This window comes from Panthera leo, chromosome B3 (assembly GCF_018350215.1).
Source record: "Panthera leo isolate Ple1 chromosome B3, P.leo_Ple1_pat1.1, whole genome shotgun sequence".
NCBI lineage: Eukaryota > Metazoa > Chordata > Mammalia > Carnivora > Felidae > Panthera > Panthera leo.
Genome location: NC_056684.1, coordinates 137,439,932 through 137,463,688, shown reverse-complemented (window position 1 = coordinate 137,463,688; position 23,757 = coordinate 137,439,932). Strand labels below are relative to the sequence as shown.

At 56.9% G+C, this 23,757-nt stretch overlaps 1 protein-coding gene across 4 annotated transcripts in view; it reads left to right on the top strand.

The window, feature by feature from the left end:
- Positions 1 to 23,757, top strand: part of SYNE3 (spectrin repeat containing nuclear envelope family member 3) — a 90,114-nt gene that overhangs the window by 28,591 nt on the left and 37,766 nt on the right. For all 4 annotated transcript variants that reach the window (XM_042944215.1, XM_042944213.1, XM_042944214.1 and 1 more), the window contains exons 2-4: positions 5,813 to 5,970; positions 14,042 to 14,214; positions 15,255 to 15,564. In XM_042944215.1, coding sequence (XP_042800149.1) covers positions 5,827 to 5,970; positions 14,042 to 14,214; positions 15,255 to 15,564 — 627 coding nt within the window. In that variant the 5' untranslated portion in view covers positions 5,813 to 5,826. The remainder of the gene's footprint in view (positions 1 to 5,812; positions 5,971 to 14,041; positions 14,215 to 15,254; positions 15,565 to 23,757) is intronic.

Below are 23,757 nucleotides of genomic sequence, written 5' to 3'. Positions count from 1 at the left end.
CCTGAGCCGAAGTCAGACGCTTAACCCACTGAGCCACCCAGGTGCCCCTTTAAACTTTTTTTTTGAGTTTATTTATTTTGAGAGAGAGAGCGAGTGGGGGAGGGTCAGAGAGAGAGAGAGCGCGCGAGAGGGAGAGGGAATCCCAAGCAGGCTGTCAGCACAAAGCCCGACGTGGGGCTCGATCCCACAAACCCTAACATCATGACTTGAGCTAAAGTCGGAGGCTTAGCCGGCTGAGCCACCCACCGCCCCTCGCTCTGCCCTGATTGAGGACTTTTCCGCCCCCTCCCTTTGTCCTCAGCCTCCCGCTGAGGCTCCGGTTAAGCTCTCCGCTTTTGATCTTGGTCAAGCCTGCGAATCTTGCCGGGCTCCTGTCACCGTGTTCTTCTCACCGACCTGTGGCTGTGGACCCAGCTCCCTCTCAGCACCTGATCTGTCTTGATCGAGGCTCTTCCTCTGCCCTGGCCCCGCTTGTCTGTTGTCAAGGCAAAAATGTCACCTCTCTTCCGGCTGTCATTTGTGATAACCACACAGGATGCTGGAAACCAAGGCAGTTTATTTACTCTCTCTCTCTCTCTCTCTCTCTCTATCTCTATCTCTCTCTCTCTGCCGGCAGACCAGCACCAGCCCGAACCGCAAAGGGCTAAGTCCTTTTGCCTGGCTCTCTCGCTGATTCCTTAGGGACAGCCCAGAGACACACGGGGAGGCTCAGTCTCTTGCCACCTGTAGCCACACCACAGGGCTGCTTCTTGGACTTGGAAATGGGAACAGCATTTTTTTTTTTTTAACCCTGAGCACATTTTCTTCCTTTCCTTCTCCCTCCCTCCCTCCTCTCTCCCTCCCTTCCTTCTCCCTTCCTTCCATCTTTCCCTCCTTCCTTCCTTCCTTTGTCTCTTTTTCTCTTTTCTTTCTTTCTTTCTTTCTTTTTTTCTTTCTTTCTTCCTTCCTCTCCCTTTTTCTCTTTATTTCCTTCCTTCCTTCCTTCCTTCCTTCCTTCCTTCCTTCTTCTCCCTTTGTCTCTTCTTTTCTTCCTTCCTTCTTTCCTTCTTTCCCTTTTTCTTTCTTTCCTTCCTTTTTTCCTTCTTCTCCCTTTTCTCTTTTCTTCATTCCTTCTTTCCTTCCTTCCTCTCTCTTTCTCTTTCTTTTCTTCCTTCCTTACCTCTCTCTTTCTTTCCTTCCTTCCTTCCTTCCTTTCCCTTTGTCTCTTCTTTTCTTCCTTCCTTCTTTCCCTTTTTCTTTCTTTCCTTCCTTTCTTCCTTCTTCTCCCTTTTTCTCTTTTCTTCCTTCCTTCTTTCCTTCCTTCCTCTCTCTTTCTCTTTCTTTTCTTCCTTCCTTCCTTCTTTCCCTCCTTCTTCTCTCTCTTTCTTTCCTTCCTTCCTTTGTCTCTTTTTCTTTCTTTCTTTCTTTCTTTCTTCCTTCCTTCTTTCCTCTCCCTTTTTCTCTTTATTTCCTTACTTCCTTCCTTCCTTCCTTCCTTCCTTCCTCTCCCTTTGTCTCTTCTTTTCTTCCTTCCTTCTTTCCTTCTTTCCCTTTTTCTTTCTTTCCTTCCTTTCTTCCTTCTTCTCCCTTTTTCTCTTTTCTTCCTTCCTTCCTTCCTTCCTTCCTCTCTCTTTCTCTTTCTTTTCTTCCTTCCTTACCTCTCTCTTTCTTTCCTTCCTTCCTTCCTTCCTTTCCCTTTGTCTCTTCTTTTCTTCCTTCCTTCTTTCCCTTTTTCTTTCTTTCCTTCCTTTCTTCCTTCTTCTCCCTTTTTCTCTTTCCTTCCTTCCTTCCTTCCTTCCTTCCTTCCTTCCTCTCTCTTTCCCTTTCTTTTCTTCCTTCCTTCCTTCTTTCCCTCCTTCCTCTCTCTCTTTCTTTCCTTCCTTCCTTCCTTCCTTCTTTCCTTCCTTCCTCTCTCTCTTTCTTTCTCCAAAATGTTTGGAAAATACATAGTCCCATTTTTTTTAATGTTTAAGTTTATTTATTTTTTCAAGAGAAAGAGAGCAGGAGAGAGGCAGAAAGAGATGGGGAGAGAAAATCCCAAGCAGGCTCCACACTGTCAGCACAGAGCCTGACACAGGGCTCGAACTCACAAACTGTGAGACCATGACCTGAGCCGAGATCAAGAGCCAGACACATAACTGACGGAGCCACCCAGGCACCCCTGGGTAGTCCCATTTTTTAATACTATGTCCGTTCAACCCGTCCAAGGACAGACAAACAAACCTGCCAAGGCTGAGAACTCTCCTCCGGAGAGGCATGCCTGCGTGCTCCCTCCCTCGTCCTTCCCTCATGGTCCTTGGCCTCCCGCAGCTGTCCCTGCCTGCACTGACCCCCAGCCTCCACCCCTGCCCCCCCACTGTATTTCCCCTCCCTACCCTCCCTGGCCAGGGTCACCTGTCTGAAGCCTAGAATAGTTGTGTCACCACCACCTGAACATTTGCTGGCTCCCTGTTGTCCCCAGGGCCCTGGACCTGGCTCCAAAGGCTGTGATCTGGCCCTTGCACACCGCCCCGCCCCCACCAGCCTCCTCCAGTCACCTCCTCCCAGTTCCCACGTTCCAGCCTCACCATCCCCCAGGAGCCTCCCACAGCCCGCAGCAACAAACACCTCCACTCGGCCCTGCTGGCTCCAGGCCGGGTGACAAGCCCTCTTTTGTGGCCCTGTGGTCGGCGTCTCTCAAAGCTCACGTGGGTCTGTCCCCGTTCCCCCCCGCACCCCCCCCCCCCCCAGAGCCACACCTCTGCCCCTGGCTTCCACAAGACAGATTCCCAGGAAGCTTTCAGTGAGGGATGCCCTCCTGGTCCTTACATCAGTTGTGGGTGGGCTTTTCTTGAGCTGCCCATTTGATTCTTGAAACTCAACCTCGTGTAACAAAACAGGCTCCCCTTCCTACGTGAGAAGGCATAGAGCAGGCTTCCTCCCCAAGGTCCGGGTCTGAGAGGCCATTTAGGGGCCCAGAACTCGGATGGGAAACCGTAGTCTCATCGCCTCGCACCCTCTACCTGACGGCGGTTCCCTCCATTAGGTACGAGGCAAAGCCGAAGCGAAGCCCTGTCTCGCCTTAGCGGTGCTGGTAACCCCGTCACACCTATTTTCACGCTGCAGTGAGGTTGTACGTATCTTGAGATGTCATGTCTGCTCGTCGCTACTTCGAAATTCTGGTAGTTTTTAGACCCAGCGTTAGTGCTGGTGATTTAATGTGTTAATAAAGAAGCCTGTGCCTGTGCGTGCACGTGTGTGTACTTCATTGACTCAGTTCAGTCTGTTTGAAAAAAAAAACTGTAAACGTTTTATTTGTGTTAGAGAGAGAGAGGGAGAGAGAGAGGGAGCACGAGTGGGGGAGGGGCAGAGAGCGAGGGCGGGGAGAGAGAATCCCAAACAGGCTTCACGCTGTCAGTGCAAAGCCCGACTGGAGGCTCGAACTCACCAACCCTGAGATCCTGACCTGAGCGGAGAAGGGCTCTCCATGCCTTTCGGTGATTAGGGCAGCGTTTCCCCGCCACCGTTGTGCCATGTGAGACTCTGGGAGACTCGTCCCTGCCCCTCCCGTTCCTCGCTCGGTCAAGTTACGTAAAAGCCGAGCTCTTGGAAGCCAATCAAGTCCCACACTAGACAAGTGATTAAAGTCACAATGAACCAATTTAAACGCCCGCACAGTCTCCTGTGCTTTACAAACGAAGCATTCAAAGACTGGGAGTGGCTTCAGGGAACATATTAAATGGTTAGAAAAACTCCAAACAGCTCTGAAAGGAGAACAGGCTGGGAGACTGAGCTCTGAGCCGCAGGCCCAGGTCTCCCTCGCCGCCGACAGCGTCCCCCGGCGGTGACAGCTGTCCCCTGCAATCTGGTGGCAAAGCCCACCCGGGGGCGGTGTTCAAATCCTCTGTCCGAGCTTGTTGAACCACCGACTGCCGAACCAGAAGAGAGGGCCAACGCAGTTCAGCCGAGGTCAAGAGACTGTGTAAGTTGAAAGTGATGCTCTTTCTAGAAAGTTCACAAGACGCCTAAGGAAAAATAAGGACACAAAAACTCCCAACTGCGTGTTCCCACCATCCGCACGCAAATCGTCCCTAATCAGGTGGCCTCCGAGAACACTGTGCCCGGAAAAGAGAGGCCTGAGGTCACGTGGGATGTGACTCGGGCCCCTGCAGCCCACACCCCTTGTCACGTGGATACATCGTGGCAAGACCGCCCAACCTTTCCCTGTGAGGGTAGTCTTTTGTGGTTTTGTTTGCTTTTACTGGTTGTGGAGAGCCGTGTCTGCTAAAGATACAATTTTGCCTAATTTGGGGGTGTCATTATATCGCAAGAATGCTCCCTTATTAAGTTCATTTTAGGCATACTTTTCAGCGGCTGCGTGATATCCTGAAACGCGCATCGTGCTTTCCTTAACCAACCCCCCGTTATTGGGCATTTGGCCTGTTTCTAGCTTTGTCCTGTTTGCCATTTTTTTTTTAATTTTTTTTATTTATTTTTGAGACAGAGAGAGACAGAGCATGAACAGGGGAGGGGCAGAGAGAGAGGGAGACACAGAATCGGAAGCAGGCTCCAGGCTCTGAGCCATCAGCCCAGAGCCCGACGCGGGGCTCGAACTCACGGACCGCGAGATCGTGACCTGAGCTGAAGTCGGACGCTCAACCGACTGAGCCACCCAGGCGCCCCCTGTTTGCCATTTTTAACTAATGCTGTGTTCATCAGCATTGAACTTTATACCGATGCTGGGCCATTTCACCATGGTGCGAGGCATTGCGGGAGCTGGAAGATAAGCCACGTACAATCCCTTCCCGTAAGATGCAGATATAAATAACTTTAATCCAAAGTAGGTGATAGTTGCCATAAGCAGACAACTGGAACCGGAATGTAGGAAAAGTCTTGCCTGGGCTGCACGGGATTCTAAGAAAGTTACCCGCGAAAATCTGAGCCTCCGCGTCCGTAGCTACGAGGTCAGGAGAAGGGAGCTGTGGGCAGCGTAGCCAAGGGCTGGTTCGGCTGCAGGATCCAGGCCAGCAGGCAGGCGTCGCTTAAGGGGGCAAAGCGGCTGGGGATCGTCTCACATGCAAAGGCAGTGGATCGTCAGTGACGTCTGCCGTGGACCCAAGTTGGTGGCGAAGTAGCGAGCGGGCACCTGTCTGTCATGGGCACCCCCAGCCCTGAGATCGTGATATTCAGGCGTGGTTTCGGGGCTGGCATCAGCCTGGCCCAAAACTGTGTTTCTTCAGTTGAAGCTCTTTTTTTTTTTTTTTTTTTAACGTTTATTTATTTTTGAGACAGAGAGAGACAGAGCGTGAACGGGGGAGGGTCAGAGAGAGAGGGAGACACAGAATCTGAAACAGGCTCCAGGCTCTGAGCGGTCAGCACAGAGCCCGACGCGGGGCTCGAACTCACGGACCTGAGCCGAAGTCAGACGCTTAACCGACTGATCCACCCAGGCGCCCCCGGTTGAGGCTTCTTGATCCATGCAGCTCAAGATTCGCTATCCGTAGTGCCCATCTCAGACCGTATATGTGTTTTGGGATCACCTTGCGGAGGGGCTTCAACCCACGGAGACAGAGGAGAATTGCCCCTGAGTCTCCAGCAGGGGAGCTGAGAGGCCAGCCCAGCGCCTGGCACCTGCTGTCCCTGCTCCCACAGGAGAGACCTGTCCTTCCTCCCGGGTCCTTTGGCCCTTTGACGACCACAGTCGCCCCCAGCTGTGGGGCCAGGCGGACGTGCCTGCCGGGAGGGGCCCTGGTGCTGTGTGGGCCTGTCCCCAGCGTTGGCTGCCCCCCACCCCCATCCGGCGTCACCCTGCTTTCTCGTCTGCTGGCCTGATCTCACGTGTTCCTGCCTTCAGCCTCTGCAGGTGCCATGACTCAACCGCCCCAGGAGGGCTTCGACAGGAGCGTGGAGGAAGCCCGGCAGTGGATGAAGGCTGTGCAGGAGCGGCTGCAGGTCAACGACAACACCCAGGGGCCCCGGGCGGCCCTGGAGGCCAGGCTGCGGGAGACCGAGGTACGCAGAGACCACGGCTTCCATAGCCCTGGGGCCTCGGCCGTGTCCCTCCCTCGGGCCTCGTGTTTCCTGACTCTTAAATGGCAGGGGCGGACTAGACTAGTGTCTCTCTCAAACTCTGACGTGTTTGAATCTCCTGGGGATTTGGGTTTGGGGGCCGATTCTGATCCAGGGGGTCAGGGTGGACCCCAACTCTGGCATGTCTAACACGCTCCCTGGTCCTGGGACCACACTTTCATAGGAAGGGGCTAGAGGGGCTTTCTGGTTGTCCCATCCTGGCAGAGGCACCTTGCGGCCGGGGCGGAGGGGCGGGGGTGGCGGGGTTGGGGGGTCCCCAGCCCAGTCCTTCCTGCCGCTTCCCGGCTTCCCTGGGCCGGGTCTGGGTGGGCCCAGATTGGCCTTCAGGAGGGTGGAGAAGGGTTCTGCCCCGTGAGAAGTGACCTGTCAGCTTCTCCAGGGCCAGGGTCTGGCCTTGCTCCCCACCTGGCACGAGGCAGGCCTCAGGCGTGTGGTGCTATGCCTACCGGAAGTGCTGGTGTCCCTTGCCTGGCCCGGCATTATGGTGCCCCCATCTGAGGGCATCTGCTTCAGGCCAGGGGGCCAGGGGGCCAGGGGGCAGAACCTGGGTTATAGGCTTCATGCTGATGTGAAAGTGCTGTGTGACCTCGGCCAAGTCCCTATCCCTCTCTGGGCCTCCGTTGCCCACGTGTAGGCAAAGCCATGACTTACGCATCTCTGGGGTCACACCCATTGGGATAGACAGCTAACAATGGTCGCTTTTAAGGGGGGGGGGCCACCTTCTCGTACACAAACTGATCTCCTGACCAGGCTAGAAGGGGTGCTGGCCGCACACCCAGTGTCCTGCGTGCTTTCTTGGGTGTGCTGTCTCACTGATTTTGTGCATCTTATTGAAAATACCCAATCCTCGTTTTGGAAACAGTCAAAATGAAGAAAATTCGTATCATCTTTTCAGGGCCGATGGTTTAAGGCTCACAACCACGTCACGAAGGGAGAGCCATGGTCTGCATTTTATGCATGGGGAAACTGAGTCTCAGAGAGGTGCCTTGTCCACGTTGAAAAGGTCTCCGGGTGGGACATTCCAGCCTGGAAGTTGAGTCTTCTGATTCCTTGTCGGATGGGCTTTCTGCTTCCCTGCAAGGACACGTGCCTCTCAGATGATCGGAGACGGGCATTCACAGTAAAACCGAGCCCGGCAGGGCAGACAGTGGGGGACCACTTTTAAGTCATACGGCCAGAGGCTTCCCAATTGGACAGTGGAGTGAGCAGAGAACCCGGGACTCTCTGAGGCAGCCTGGGGCATCAGGCCTCTGGGGACAAGTGACTTTATTGCTGAAGCTGAAAGACAGACGAGGTCGCCAGGCTGGGGGCCGCAGGGGTGAGGGTGGAGAGGAGGGGGCTCTAGGGGGAGGGAGCAGCAGAGGAGAGAGACCCAGCAGGTGGGCATAGCCCGAGGCACGTGCTCAGGGCCCCAGCAAGGCTGGGTTGGGGTAGCACCAGCCATCAGGCAGGAGCCGGGGACAGGGCCAGACGGGCGGTCAGGGGTCAGAGGGTGACGGCCTGGAACACTGAGCCGGGGAGCTTGGATGTCGTTGCTGCGACAGGGGGATGGTGGGTTGGAAACTTGGAAGGAAGGTCAGGGATTCAAGGAGAGGAGTTGGCGACCCGGAGACCCTTCTGTTGTCGGACTTGGCCTCGGTCCTCATCCGCATTGTTACTGTCACCAGGAGGCATTTATCAAATGATTGGTCCTCAGACGGAGGGGACCCGACATTCATTCGGCACCTGTTTGTCACGTGCCCAGGGCCGCACCGTCAGCTTTCATGTTGAATTTCACAAAAGCCCTGTGAATGTGGTTTTATGGTCCCCAGTTTTCAATAATAGAATGTGATTCCTAGACGCGGTGATGGGCCCAAACTCTAGGAACCGATCTTGTCAGGACCTGAGCCCAGGGCTGAGTCCAGAGCATCACTGGCCATCCCCGTGGGGGGTCCTGGGGCAGTGGAGACGGCGAGGTACACTTTACTCTGGGGCTCACAGCATAAAGGGGAATGGGGGATTATACACATAATCCAGGCCGCACAGGATCTCGTGATGTTATTGATGTTTATTCTCCTCCTCTAGAACCTTCCGTGGCTCCCCATTGCCCACAAAACTAAAACCAAGCTTCACCTGGCACCAAAGTCTGCCACTGTCTGCACCACCCCATCTTCCAGCCTCAGCTGTCCCGGCCGTCCCATCTACCAAGCACAGATCCTGTCCTGGTGGCAGACAGCCTAGATTTCCTGTCTGTAGGTCTCTGTCCCGTGCTGTTGCCTCTCCTTGGGATGCCCTCCCGTTTGCTTGTGTGTATGTGCTTGTGAAATGCAACCCTCCCCCTGCCCCCGAGCTCTGGCCCCAGCTCCTGATAGTCTGTGTCCCGGAACACCACAGCCCTGCGTGTGTACTTGCTGTTTCAAGGCCAAGGGTTGCTAATCCCTTTGAACCTTGCACCCTTCTACCGGCAGGCCATTCCCCTCCGGTGGTGGGTCGGGCTGCAGCCAAGGCAAGAGTGGTCCTTGGGAACAGCCCTCGGCCAGGCCAGGGTGGAAACCGGAGGGGAGCACGCCCACCGGCCGAGCCCCCAGGGACTTGACTCAGAGCCTAGGCGGAGGGGGTCACGTCCAGGGCCTCCGCCTCTGGCTCTCCCATGGGGCTCAGGCATGCTATTTTCTGGGCCTTGACATTTCAAAACCAATTTTGCAATAAGAAAGAAAACATTTCGCTCCTGCCATCTGGCGAAGGGAGCGTCTGGTGACTTTTCCACCTCCGCAGTCCGTGGGGCCTCACTCTGGGGTCGGGGTCTCGTGCCCACCCCCTCCCACCCCCCCCAGCTCAGTGATGTGCGTCCAGGGTGACTCTTCTCCAGAGTGGCCGGGATGTGAGTTCCCATCCAGCTCTGACGCCGCATAGCTGCGTGGCCAGAAGCGAGTCCCGTGCCCTCCTGCGACCTCACTTTCTAGCTACAGAGTGTGAGCAGAGCCCTCTCCCCCTTGCGTACAGAGGGGCTGTTGGCGGCTCCGGGACCCTCGTGGTGGTGAAAGCCTTCTGTGAAGGGAGACCGGGAAGAGGGTTGCTCCCGGGGTTCGAGTCCCCGCCGTGGCTGTGGCGCCTTGGGACAGTTTCTGGAGCACCTTGGGTTTCAGCTCATTGGGGGTGGGGTGGGGTGGGGGCGATGGTTGCCGCCTTGCAGGAGGGACGGAACATGGGGGCGAATGACTTACTGGTGCGCTTGGCAGAGCGCGGGCGCCCTGGCAGAGCCGGCCCGATGGATGGGGTTATTTCTTGCGGTTTCGATGCGGGGACACGCGCACGCCAACCCTGCCTGCCTGCCGCGCCCGGGCCTCCCGGAGCTGGCCCCCAGGTCCCAGCGTCTTGTCTCCTTGCCCTCTGGTTTCCAGACTTGCGGCCCTGCACTCGGGGCCCGGCCTCAGCCAGGCTGCTTCCTGACCGGCCTCCAGGCCCCTCTGTGGCCAGAGACGGGCTGCCTTTCCTAGGACGTGGCCTCCGGACACAGCCGTTGCTCACGCCCCATCTCGAAGGCTTGCGCGTCACCGAGGCTCGGTGCCGACGCCGCCTACTGCCCACCAAGCCTTAGATTTCCCCACATCCCTCACTGGAGCTCCAGTAGCTACCCCGTGGCGTCGGTGGCTCTGTTAGTCATTTGTGCTCTTGTCTGCGGACCCCAGCACGGCCTGCAAGCACTAGGCTCCTCCTGGACCCCGGTGCCCGACACAGTAGCCAGCATAGTACCCAGAATAGTATCTAGCATAGTACCCAGCTCAGCTCAGTACCCCACCCAGTACCAAGCATAGTACCCAGCACAGTGCCCAACCCGGTACCCAGCACAGTACTGCACACAGTACCCAGTGCAGTGCTCAGCTCAGTACCCCACCCAGTACCAAGCATAGTACCCAGCAGTGCCCAACTAGGTACCCAGCACAGTACTGCACATAGTACCCAGAATAGTATCTAGCATAGTACCCAGCTCAGCTCAGTACCCCACCCACTACCAAGCATAGTACCCAGCACAGTGCCCAACTCGGTACCCAGCACAGTACTGCACACAGTACCCAGTGCAGTGCTCAGCTCAGTACCCCACCCACTACCAAGCATAGTATCCATCACAGTGCCCAACCCGGTACCCAGCACAGCACTGCAATAGTACCCAGCACAGTGCCCAACTCAGTACCCAGCACAGTACTGCACATAGTACCCAGTGCAGTGCTCAGCTCAGTACCCCACCCACTACCAAGCATAGTACCCAGCACAGTGCCCAACTCGGTACCCAGCACAGCACTGCAATAGTACCCAGCACAGTGCCCAACTCAGTACCCACCACAGTACTGCACACAGTACCCAGTGCAGTGCTCAGCTCAGTACCCCCACCCACTACCAAGCGTAGTATCCAGCACAGTGCCCAACCCGGTACCCAGCACAGCACTGCAATAGTACCCAGCACAGTGCCCAACTCAGTACCCAGCACAGTACTGCACATAGTACCCAGTGCAGTGCTCAGCTCAATACCCCACCCACTACAAAGCATAGTACCCAGCACAGTGCCCAACTCAGTACCCAGCACAGTACTGCACACAGTACCCAGTGCAGTGCTCAGCTCAGTACCCCACCCAGTACCAAGCATAGTACCCAGCACAGTGCCCAACCCGGTACCCAGCACAGTACTGCACATAGTACCAAGTGCAGTGCTCAGCTCAGTACCCACCCAGTACCAAGCATAGTACCCAGCACAGTACTGCACATAGTACCCAGTGCAGTGCTCAGCTCAGTACCCCGCCCAGTACCAAGCACAGTACCCAGCGCAGTGCCTGCCTGGTCTTGGCTGCACTGATGGAAAGCCCTGACTAACCCCCTCCCTCCAGCTTTCCTGATCTTTTCTTCTCTCCCCAAAGTTTTCCCTCCATCCACCCCCCACCTGACTGTTGCCCTCATTGGCTCCTTCCAATCAGAATAGTTTTGTACTCCGTCCCAGCTGGCTCGTCCCTCCTGCCAAGCACTCCTGGATCCTGCTGGTGATCAGCTCTAAAAGAACCTCACACCAGCCGAAGAGCGTAGTCATGACTGCCGCGAAGAAAGGTGGAAACTACTTCTGGAGAGCTGGATTTGCCAGCGTAGCCACGGCCTCTGGCCTCCTGGCCTCCCAGCCTCCAGCAAACATCCCATTGGTTGATATTTCGGTTTGGGAGCAGACGTTTCTGCTTTGGGCCAGGTAGGGCTTGGTGTTCTGCCTGCCTTTGCGGCTGGCCGGCTTTTCTGTCTCTGGCAGGAAAGCAGCAGACTCACTCCCCTGCGAAGGGCAGGGAGTTGGGCGTCTGCCGTGTCTCCCCCGTCCGGCCTGCCCGTCTCCGAGCAGGAGTCAGGAGAGCGAGAGTCCAGAGGCCTAGAGGAGGTCACACAATCAGGAAACGAGGCTTTGGGAAAGGGGCCGTTGTCCTCATGGGGACTTTCCAGGCCCAGCTGGCTCCCTCTGGGTGTGGCGGAGAGAACGAATTCAGCTTCTTCCCCAAAGCCGTTGGCTCCCTCGATTCTGGATTCTGACTGAGCCTCCTCTGCACAGCAGGTGGAAAGGAGGCCTCTCTGGCTGCTGCAGAGAACAGCCCTGCAAAGCTCAAGGTTTCTGTGGGTTCCCAGCGCCCTCGTCCGTTAACTGCGATTTCCGCGGCGTGTGTCTTCCTAGCTTGGAGGGTGGGTCTGCAGTCTGTTCCTCAGCGCTGGGTGTCAGAAATATCAGGTCCTTAATGAAACTGAATGTCACGGGATGGCAAGAAATTCCTCCCCAGCCGCCCTGTGGGGCTCCCGCTCCTGAGTGGTGTGAAATGTTCCACGCGGGGGGTGGGTAATCTTGCTCAGCCCAGAACATCCCGCAGTGGCCCTCGGACCTTTGGTCCACACTAATTGCCATAGTACCTTTGTCTTCTACATCGCTGCCTGCTGCTGAGCGGCACTTGGGGTCTCGGTCGGATTCTCGTCGCAGCCGTGACCCTGCGGGGTCCTGCCACATCCCTCCGCTCGGCCGGGCTCAAACAACAAACAAAACGGCTTTCCCCTTCTTGGGGTATCTCCCCACTCTCCACTCTCATCTGCCCCCCACCCCGAAACACACACTCATGGACCACAGAGAGCCTGTGTGGAAGGAGCTTGTTTAATTTCACTCTGATAACACAGGTAGGAGGGGACGTCCCTCTCTACATCATCGTCGCCGTCATCGCTAACCAGTCTCACGTGAAGCAACAGAAAGGATTGACACCCTTGCTCACTTGCACATCTCAGAAAAGATCTACACCTTTTACACCCCCCCGTTTACGAAGTATACTGACACATCGATGTTTTAACTAACTGTATTTTCAAAAATTAATGTTAGAACCCTATGGGGTAGACAAAGCAGGCATTGTTATCACAATCTCAGGGTAAGGAAGGGAGGCCCAGAGTGATCAAGCAACCTGCCTGGGGTCACACAGCTATCAATGAAGCAGCATTTCGCTCCCCCCTCCCCCACCCCTGCGCCATCCACAGAGAGGGGTCAGAGACGGCCGGCCCACTGGGACTTCATTCAGGGAAGGCTGGCTGCCAGCCTCCCAGGGAGACAGGCTGGGGAGTAGAGCTTGAACTTCATGAGAGTGAACACTATTAGTGTTGGGCCAGGCGGTGTGCCCAGGGCTCTCTCGGCTTCGCGGAACGTTCCTGGAGCCCTGGGTGGTGTAACTGTCCTCTTCCCCCATTTCATAGGCCTCGAGAATCGAAGTACTGTGACAAAGGTCAAGCAGGTAGGAGGGAATGGCTCTGGAATTGGAATCCAATTGTACTTTTCCTACAGAGACCACGCTTGAGTTGCCAAAGAACTAAATAACGGCAGGTAGTAAGGACAAGAGCTGATGTTAATCAGAAATATGCTACTTGCTAGACGTTGTATATTCGTGTTGGTCCTCCCACAGCCCAAGGCCAAGATGAGACTAAACGCACGAGATGTTTGATAGGGAAACTTCCATGAGAGAACAGGTTGGGAGCCCAGGAAGGCTGGGAGGGGCGAGGTCAGCCCGACGCAGGTCTGACCCCCAATCCAGGAGACCAGGGAGTGTCTGGGAGCGCGGTGTGGCTCTGTGGGAGTCTGGCAAGGCCGTGGGGCCTCCTGGACCAGTCACCCATCAGAGGAGCCCGATGCCACAGGGGAACAGGCCTGCCTTCCTCTTCCTGCTTGGTCACTGGTGGGAGCAGCTGAGGGAGCAAGGCCTCGGAGCGAACTGCAAATTCAGAGAGAATTCCGGAGCCTCGGCTGGGGCCCTGGGTCAAGCCCACTCCCTGCGGTAGACGTGAGAGGCAGATTCTCACAGCCCCACACACCGCGACGTGCACCTTGCGTTTTCTCATTTATTTATTTTTTTAAAAATGTTTACATTTATTTATTTATTATTGAGAGAGAAAGAGAGAGCACAAGCAGGGGAGGGGCAGAGAGAGAGAGAGAGGGAGAGACAGAATCTGAAGCAGGCTCCAGGCTCTGAGCCGTCAGCCCAGAGCCCGACGCGGGGCTTGAACTCACAAACCCAGCGAGATCACGACCTGGGCCAAAGTCGGCCGCCTCACCGACTGAGCCACCCAGGCGCCCCTACGTTGCATTTTCTCACTTAATACTGAAAAAAATCTGGGAGCTCGGTACTGTGAATAACCCCATTTTACAAACGAGAAAACCGAGGCCAGGGAGATGGTGAGACGTGTGTGAGTTCGCACAGCCCGAAGCGGCCCAGTGGGAAAGGGAAGGGACTTACGCCAGCAGACGGCTGCACGGTTCTGTGCTCCCCTCGTCAGTGCCTTGCTTCCGACCTCAGGGCCTTTAGCTGGCCACCCACGGTCACAGGAGAAAGCTGCAAGGGCCACCATTTGAACCCCAGCCCCTCTGGCCTCAGAGTCCCGGCTCTTTCCATCACGCCACCGTTAACGCCAAGGCTCTGCCTGCTCGTGGCTTTGTCTAACCCCTGGAAACCGGCTTTTGTGTCCACGACAGAAAATATGCCAGCTGGAGCCGGAGGGGCGCGTGAAGGTGGACGTCGTGCTGCGGGCGGCGGAGGGCCTCCTGGCGTGTTGCCGTGACGGCCAGAAGCCCGAGATCCTGGCCCAGCTGAAGGACATCAAAGCCCAGTGGGAGGAGACGGTCACCTACATGACCCACTGTCACAGGTGAGGCGGCTGGGGACCCCGCCGGGCCTTCGCAGCCTCTGTTGACCCTCCTCGTCCAGCACCGCGCTGTCCTGGGGCCTCTACCCCGGGGACATTTCTCCGGTCCTGGGATTGCTGGGAACAGGATGTTCTCTTGGGATGTGCGCCAGCCCTGCCTGCCTCTTTCTAATTATAATCGAGCTTAATGATGATAATGGCAGTGGGAGTCCATCGGGTTTTGCCAACACTAAAGTCTTAGTAGACTCGCCACGTGTTCGTCCCCCAGCAGAATGGCGGAGTGGCCCTGTTGCCTGGCTGGCGACGTAGCCTAGATCCTGTGCTGCCCCTGAGAGCCAGGGAGGGATGGGGGGTTAGGCAGACCTGAGATTGCTGCCTGCTTGCTGTGTGGCCTTGGGAAAGTTCCTTGAGCTCTCTGAGCCCCAGGCTCCTCATCTGGACAACGGGTATAATCAAGCGTTCGATGAAGGCTGCAGGAAGACACAAGAGGAGAAGCAAATGTCAAGAGCAAGGCACAGTAGGGCCCTCAGGGACCAGGAGCTGCCAGGACCCCCTCCATCGCTCTGAAGCCAGAAGGTTGAGTGGCTGGGGCGACTTTGCACTGTGCTTTCTGCTTTTCAAACCCTCTCACTTGGAATTGCAAAGTCGTTTGATGTGGGCTGGAGAGATGGGGCCGTCTCCGTGTTACGGACGGGGAAACCGAGGCAGGCGAGGAGGCAGGGTTATGCAGCAAGCTCATGGCGCCTCTGGAACCCACACGTAGGCCCCCCAGCCTTCTGCCCCACCGAACAGCCACAAGCCCCCTAGACACTATTGCACTGTGTCGATTATTAGACACACTCCCACCACACTGAGGTAGGGCCCCGAACCTGGAGGGTCGTCAAGCTGCCCAGGTGACCCTGAGGCCCAGAGAGAGTGTCATTTCATTGCGCTCCTGCCCACAGCCCCCCCCCACCCCCCCACGAGTACTGGGGAGGGGGCGGCTGCCCGGCCCTGGGGCCAGGTGGGCGGGTCGTTCACGGCCCCCCTCTCTCTGTCCACAGCCGCATCGAGTGGGTGTGGCTGCACTGGAGCGAGTACCTGCTGGCTCGAGATGAGTTCTACCGCTGGTTCCAGAAGATGATGGTGGTCCTGGAGCTGCCCGTGGAGCTGCAGCTGGGCCTGAAGGAGAAGCAGTGGCAGCTGAGCCACGCCCAGGTCCTGCTGCACAACGTGGGCAACCAGGCCGTGCTCCTCGACCGGCTGCTGGAGGAGGCAGCCTCCCTGTTCAACAGGATCGGGGACCCCAGTGTGGACGAAGATGCCCAGAAGAGGATGAAGGCCGAGTACGCCGCGGTGAAGGCCAAAGCCCAGGTGCGTGAGGCGTGGGGGGCTCTGTCTTCACCTGTGCGTCCATTATCCGCCTCTGTCTCCCCGTGCAGCCATTATCCACCACTGTCTACCCATGTAGCCATATTCACCTGTCTCCCTGTGCATCCATTAGCCACCTCTGTCTCCCCGTGCAGCCATTATCCACCACTGTCTACCCATGTAGCCATATTCACCTGTCTCCCTGTGCATCCATTAGCCACCTCGGTCTCCCCGTGCAGCCATTATCCACCACTGTCTACCCATGTAGCCATATTCACCTGTCTCCCTGTGCATCCATTAGCCACCTCTGTCTCCCCGTGCAGCCATTATGCACCACTGTCTACCCATGTAGCCATATTCACCTGTCTCCCTGTGCATCCATTAGCCACCTCTGTCTCCCCGTGCAGCCATTATCCACCACTGTCTACCCATGTAGCCATATTCACCTGTCTCCCTGTGCATCCATTAGCCACCTCTGTCTCCCCGTGCAGCCATTATCCACCGCCGTCTACCTGTACAGCCACCCATTCGCTCCCCATACACCTATCCCTCCATCTACTCACCACCTGCTGAGCAACCACCCAACACCCACTCACCCACCCAGCCACCACCTCCGTCTACCCACCGTCCTGCCCCCCCACCAGCTACCCCCACTGAACTACCCTATCTGCCATTCACCATCCAGCCACACCCACCCACTTACCTGCCCAACCGTCTCTCTGTGCCCACGCTCCCGTCCGCCTCCTCGCGCCTCCGGCTCTCTCCCACCAGCCTCACCAACCTCTCGTGCATCTGCACAGCCACGTAACCACCCACCCGGCCGTCTACACGCTCATCCACCTACTCGTCAACCCGTTCACCCGTGTGTCTGTCTGCTGTCCACTGCCCGTCCCCTGTCTCCCCGTCACCTGCTCGCTACCCACCCGTCACCCACCCCCTAACTACCACACACCTTTCACCCGCTCCACCACCGACCCCTCCTCCTTCACCCACCCGTCAGCCTGTTATCTGTCGTCCGCCCACCCACAGCCGCTCAGCGCTGAGTACACGTGTCGGTGCTTAACACGCGGGCACTGACCGCCTGACTGACGGACTGTGATGCTCACCTTTGCCCGGCTTCTCTTCTCCTCTCCCCGCCCTTCCTCCGCTGCTCTCTTTTGCCCTTCCCCCCGTCCTTCTGCCCGTTCTTTGTCCCCATCCCCACACCCCATTATATCCTTGATTTTTAACCGGTCCTCTGAGTTATCAAGTTCAATTATTAGTATCTTGCAAAGGAATTCTCATCGGGTTTTTATGACACTCACTGTTCTGTTTCGCATCGTGTAAAATTTGCCCGCCTTCCGGGTATGGGTTGTATCTGTAATCATTCCGAGTGTACGTATTTTACGGGCTTCATCAGATTGTTCAAGTAGCTGAACTTTCAGAGCCTGACGCTGCAATTTATCGGGTCTCCTGTCGTGGTGGAGCCTTAGGGCCTTTGTGGTTCTGGGCTGTGAGCTCGTGCTAAGCAGGACCTTATCTGCAGACCCCCGTGGCTGGGGCCTGACGCTCGGAGTGGCTGGCGTTTCCCTCAGCCAGGCTCCCCTGGGAATTCACCTTCATGGTTCCTATGCTTACATCAGTGTGTTCTTGACCTGGGGATTCCTGCATCTGAACTTGAACCCCAAGCCAAAATTACGCGAGAGGCCCCTGGCTCCACACGCTGAAAGGCGATCAGTCTTTCGTTTGTTTTGTTTTGGGTTTTGCCCCAGAGCCCGCGCTGAAACCCGAACTTCTTTCCTGGATTGTGCATAGGGGGAGATTTTTCTAGTTCATCCTTTGACGGTGGGGGACACAGCCCCTTGAGGGTCCTGCCTTTTTGCTTCTGGGCCCAAAGCCTTACTTCCTCCTCCAACCGGAGCCTTCAACCCAGGAAAACCTCAAGCACACAAGTGAGTTTAGCAACCTGTAACATCTCTGCGTGTCGTCCACGTGATGTCACTTACCTCGGTGTGTGCATGTAAACAACGCTTGTTAAATTTTATGCAGCCGTTTCGGCCGTCTATAGTGGAAGGGTGCCCAGGCTTTCTAGTCTTCCGTGTTGCTGGCTCCTTCGTGATTACAGTTTAAGGGCAACAGACCTGTAATGGACAGAGATCTGAGAATGCACTAGCAAGAACAGGACTCTGGTCCTTGAATGCTTGGGAAGGGGCCTGGGTTCAAGCCAGGCTCTGCCAGCTTTCCAGCTGTGTGGCCTCAGGGCAGCTCGCCCTACCTGCTGGCAGTTCACAAGGGAGTTCTTTGAAAACTGGCACCTGGTTTCCCCACATAAAGGACACCTCGGCCCCCCGACAGCAGTGAGAACCAATAGCAACAACAATGGAGCTTTGAGCAGGTGCTCAAAGCTGTTTATTGAATGAATGAGAGCCCCGCCCTTCAGCTTGGAGGCTCACGAGTCCCGAGCCCCCCCAACCCCCCCCCCCCCCCCCAGGGAAGCGGCGGAAGGTTCTGGGGCAGCTGTGCAGGGGCCAGAATGGACAGGCAAGGCGGGTGTGGACTTTGGCTCTCACATACGCAGCCAGCTGGCCCTCACCAAGTCCCGAGTGGCAAGGGCAGGCTTAACAGCGATTCTTTCTCCAGGTCGGCCCCTGGGGCCGGGCAGAGAAGGTGTCTGCCCCCGTGGCCTCATTGCGACTTCACAGGAAACAGGTGCACCTGTCAATCAGCAGAGAGCCTTCCGCGCAACGTGCGGAGGACGGGAAATGGAAAGTAGTTTGTCCCGTGTGTGTGTGTGTGTGTGTGTGTGTATACATGTGTACATGTGTGTGTGGAGGCGGCGTGCCAGGGGCACCGGGTGAGCACCAGTCCTGGCCCACGTGTGCAAACGATCACCTCAGAGATTCTCACAGTTGCTGCTAGGGGACCCTCCCCTCGCTGCGTCCAAAAAATCATAGACCTCACAATTCTTGTTGACGACTGCTGTCCTTTCCAAGTCTCTTCGTGTCTTTGACCTCGTTTGGTCCCCCCAGCCTTCTCGTGTGGTGGAGAGCGAAGGTTTCGAACTGGGCCCATTTTGCGGACCTAAAAAAAACCCCATGTAAGTGGCAGATGCCATTGTCCCGCGAGAGAGACCCAGAAGTTCTAGGCGACTCGCAAGGTGGGGTCTTCCCTCAGTGGTGCCCCAGGTCCTGTCCCCTGTGCCCGTCAGGGAGGAGCGCGGACGGCCCGAGCTGCTGTGGGTCTGGCTGAGAAAGTGGAAGGCAGCAGTGAGTGGGCAGTGTGGAGACCCTGGAGGCGGGAGCACACTGCTTCCAGAGGTTTCTAGGAGGCAGCGACCAGCTCGCAGGGCAGGAGAGCGGGGGATCCAGAGTGTAAGGACACCGTGAGTGCATTTTGCTGGGGAGAAGAGCCACAGCTTCCTTCAGATTCTAGAAGGGACCTTGACCTTCAGAAGACTGAGGAGCTACTGAGAAAATCTAACTTTGGCGTTGTCCTTAACGAGATTTAACTGCCAACCCCACGGTCCTCATTAGTAAAGTGGGGTAGAGCCCCAGACCCCAAGCCCCTGGTCACAGCCCCTCCTGCCAGCCCTAGACCACAAGAGAATGCTCGAACTCCATCCTAAGCAGGGTAGGGAACTCTGCATGTCCTCTGGGGCCCCCGAAGATTCTCCGTGGCCCAGATGCCTCCTAGTCACCTGCCTCGGACATTTGATGAAGGCCTCACCTTGCGCGAAAGGCTCTCTCAAGGCAGATAAGATGGCCATCCCGAAGCAGGCAGCTGAAATCCCCCAGCCCAGGGACAGGACTGGGGCCATGTAAGAATCCCCAGGCATCCAGGCCTATCTCAGGGTGGCTCTCTGTGGTGTTGCCTTAGTCCGCTTAGGCTGCCGTAACCAAACACCATAGACTGGGGGGCTTAAACAACAGAAATTTATTTCTCACAGTTTTGTAGGCTGGGAAGTCTACAAGGTATTGGCAGAGTCGATTCCTGGTGAGGGGCCTTTTCTTGCTTTGTAGATGGCTGCCTTCTTCTTCTTCTTCTTTGATGTTTATTTTTAAGAGAGAGAGAGAGAGCACAAATGAGGGAGGGGCAGAGAGAGGGAGACGCAGAATCTGAAGCAGGCTCCGGGCTCCGAGCTGTCAGCACAGAGCCCGATGCGGGGCTCGAACTCACAAACTGTGAGACCACGACCTGAGCTGAAGTCGGACCCCTAACCGACTGAGCCCCCCAGGCACCCCTAGATGGCTGCCTTCTTGCTCTCATGGCGGAAAGAGGGGGACAGGGGACAGTAGGCTCTCTTCTGTCTCTCCCTATTAGGGCACTGACCCCCTCATGGGGACCCCACCCTCATGACCTCTCGTGATCCCGGTCACCTCTCAAAGGCCCCACCTCCAAATACCATCACATTAGGGGTTAGGACTTGACCCTATGGATTTAGGGGACACAGCTCAGTCCGTTGCAGACCTTGTGTGTATTAATACCTTGACTTTCACCAACGAGAGAGCCCGTTTCAACATTTCTCAAGCTAGTCAACGGGCCATTGTGTTCACCTCTGAGAATCCACTTTTGGCTTCCAATATGTTAACTAGCAAAGCCTCTGGTGTGGAGGGGCACGGGAGCCCAGGAGCGCCGTGGGGGCCACCTCCGGACCCGTGGCCTCTGCGACCACCCGCGGCAGGGAGATCCGAGGACTAGATCAGCGGGCCAAGCCCGGGAGCGGGGGGGACCTTAGGGCTGTGTCAACCCCAGGCACTGAGAGTCAAGAATAGAGCAGGCTGGCCGCCAGTGGGGTCCTGTTGGTGTACTATGAGTGTTTTTAATGCACCAGGTACGTTTTCTGAAGGGCCAGGCACACAGCAGCCGCCTCCTCCCCCTCCCTGCCTCCCCTGGGCGCCTCTCAAAGGAGGCGGGTGCGTCTGGCACCTGGGCCATGAATCAAACCGGCCGGCGCAGGCTTGCGGAGACATCAGTCCTCGCCGCCCTTGTTAATTGGTGGGGTTTGGACGTTCCCGACAACCCTGCCCGCCGCAGATGGTTTCGTTGTTTGGTCTGATGAGGGCAGGTGGAGGGGCCCCCCCCTCCCCCCCTCCCGCCGCCATCCGTCACCCCTGTCATTCTGCGACGTGGCCGGCCGGCAGCGGCTGAATTGTGCGCTGTGATCGCTACGCCTGGCACGGGGCTCGCTCGTCTGGACGCCTGCCCTGCCGGGCCACGCTGCTCTCCGAGGGCCTGCTCACGATCACGGAGGCTTTTATTTACTCTGGGCTTCCCGAGTGCTGGCACCTCATCGCTCACACACGGGGCCGCCGGCCAGCGCGATCCGGGGGAGCCTTTGCTGCGCGACGACATCTATCACCGGCAGCGTCGACCAGGGGCCCCGGCGCTTATTCTCTGCTTGTTATTCCTGACCCACTTCGTTTCATAAATGAGGCTTTCCCGGGGACGGCGGAGGCTCTGGGAGGGTTTGGACGGACGCAGACAGCCCCGTGGGAAGGGGGGGCCGGCGCGGGAGTCGCGAAGGAGGTGGCGGTGGCCTCTGTCTCTTGGTCCGCGTTTGGAATTCGGGCCCCGCGGGGCACTGCTGTCGCTGCTCTCCGGGCCACGCTCCCCTGAGTGGGAGGTTCCCAGCTCCGCGCTGAAGGACTCGGTCCCGTGCCTCGGTTTCCCCATCTCCAAAGCGGGGGTGTCTTCTCCTCCCTGCCATGGCTGTTGCAAATTTAAATGAATTAATCCGTGTTTTCAGGTTTGGTGAGGACTTTCTCAAAGGGCAGGGGAGGCATGTACGAAGATCGGGGAAGTTTTCTGAACCCGTGTGTCTGTCCGTGCTTCCCTTTGGAGCACTTTTGACCAGGTTTTGTAGCAGAGTGCCGGCGAACTCCTGGACACAGCCTGCTCCCCGGCTGAGAGCGGAGGCCAGCTACTGAGGGCCCGTGGGCCAAATCGAGCCCATCTCCTGATTTTGCGTGGCCTGGGAGCCAGAAATGGTTTCTGCCCGCTTAAATGGCAGGAAAGAAAACGCAGAATCTTCCAGGACATGGAAAAATGCTATGAAATTCACATTTCAGTGCCCATATTTCAGTTTCACCGGAACACAGGCCTGTTCTACGTGGTTGTCTGTGGCAGCCTGTGGCACAACGGAAGGAACGCATCACCGGCTGCAACAGAAGCCACACGGTGGCTAAAGTCGAAAACGTCTACTCTCCACCGCCAGCCAACCCCTGGATTAGAGCAGTGGTTTCGGAGTTGGGCACCTGCCATTTAACTCTTGTCCAGAAGGCCCTTCAAGAGCTACGTGACCTCCCAGCCTCAGCTTGGACATCTGTGTAGCGGGAGGGCTTGGCATCGTGGTGACGATTAAGTGTAAGATAGCTTGTCACGCTCCCGGCACGTTGGCAGGTGCTTGGTAAATGGAGGTCCTCCCTTTCCCTCTTCTTGACCCTCCTTGAAAACTTCCCTCCAGCGGCCACACTCAGTGTTGAATCTTCCTGCCATTTGGGAAGCACTCATTCACAGAGCCTGGGGGGGAAGTCAGCAAGGGGCCGCCTGGTGTGTAGGGAGCTCTTGTCTCTCCCAGCGGATGGGGAGGCATGGACAATGCCAGAAGGGAACCACAGGACAAAGGGAAGGCTGCTAAGTCAGCCTGGGGCAGCGGGCCAAGTCAGAGAGGCTGTGGGGCCCGGAGGTCAGCGTGGCCGGGCAGAACTGCACCCACTCCCGCTCGGTTGGGTGCGACAAGAGCCCAGGTGACAGCAATCAATGGCTCACAGGTGCTTACGAGCTGCCCAGTGCGGTTCCGGGGTCACGTGAGTTCTGCCTCATTTGACTCCACTGCGCCATAGTGAGGTGGGGTTGTTATTAACCACACGCACAGAGAGACGCGGGCACGTAGCAGGCCAGGGTTCAAGTCACGGGCAAACCCTCCAAACCCAGGGTGTTGACTGCAAGGCCACAGCCACATCGCGGGGTCCTGCCCTTGACCAGAATGCTGCAGCACTTGGATCCGGGCCTGCGGGCAGCGGGGAGCCATGGAGGGCTTGAGAGAAATGGTGTTGCGATCAGGGGCGTGTTTGAGAAACGGTTCCTGGGCACACAGGTCTGATAGAAGGGGCATTTATTTCTCAGATGACAGCCCCGCTCGGGACGCCATCTTGCCCCTGTGTGGCGAGGACTAGAGTAGGGTTGTCTGAAAACCGAGGTGACTTCAGCCCATGCCGCCAGCAACGCCGGACCCGTGAGGAAGGGGGGACGGCCTCCTGTGTATTTGCATGCGCTGCACACACCGCCGGCGTGGGGCACGGATGCCGTTGGCCCAGTCTGGCCTTCTGGGTTTGGATTTGGTCCTTCCCTACCCAGGTGAGCTTGGGCAAGTGCTTTCTGAGGCGCCGCTCTGTGCCTCCGCTTCCCCATGTGTCAGACGGGGATAACAATGGTGCCACCTGATTGGGTGGTCAGGAGAGCGCAGTGAGATGACAATGTACGGAAAGTTCCTTGGGTGCTCCCGGCACCTTGGTGAGTGCTCCAATGACAGCGTTGTGCAGCAGGAGTTGTTAAATGTTCCTGTCATGTTTGTTTATCGTTGAGAGGGACAGAATGTGAGCGGGGGAGGGGCAGGGAGAGAGAGACACAGACAGACAGACAGAATCTGAAGCAGGCTCTAGGCTCTGAGCTGTCAGCACGGAGCTCGAACTCACAAACCATGATATATGACCTGAGCCAAAGTTGGATGCTTAACCGACTGAGCCCCCAGGTGCCCCTGTTCCTGTCATTTTTTAATGTTTATTTATTTTGAGAGAGAGAGAGAGTGTGTATGCAAGCAAGGGGTGGGGCAGAGAGAGAGAGGGAGAGAATCCTATGCTGTCAGTGCAGAGCCCGATGCGGGGCTCGATCTCACAAACCGTGAGGTCATGACGTGAACCGATATCAAGAGTTGGACGCTTAACCAACTGAGCCACCCAGGTGCCCCTAAATACCCGTGTCTTGAGTCCCATTCCCCGGACACGGCAGGAAAGAAAGCCAGCTGTGGACTTGGCGGGCCCAGTGTGGACATGCTCTGACCAAGAGTCTCTTGGGTTACGGCTAATAAGGTGGAGAAGAGCCACTGGGATGTCTTTATCTTCGGCAAAAGGGCAGACGGTCGACTGTATCTCACACCCTCTAAACACACGCATACGCACACACACGCGCACACACACACACACACGTAGGCCTTGAAGG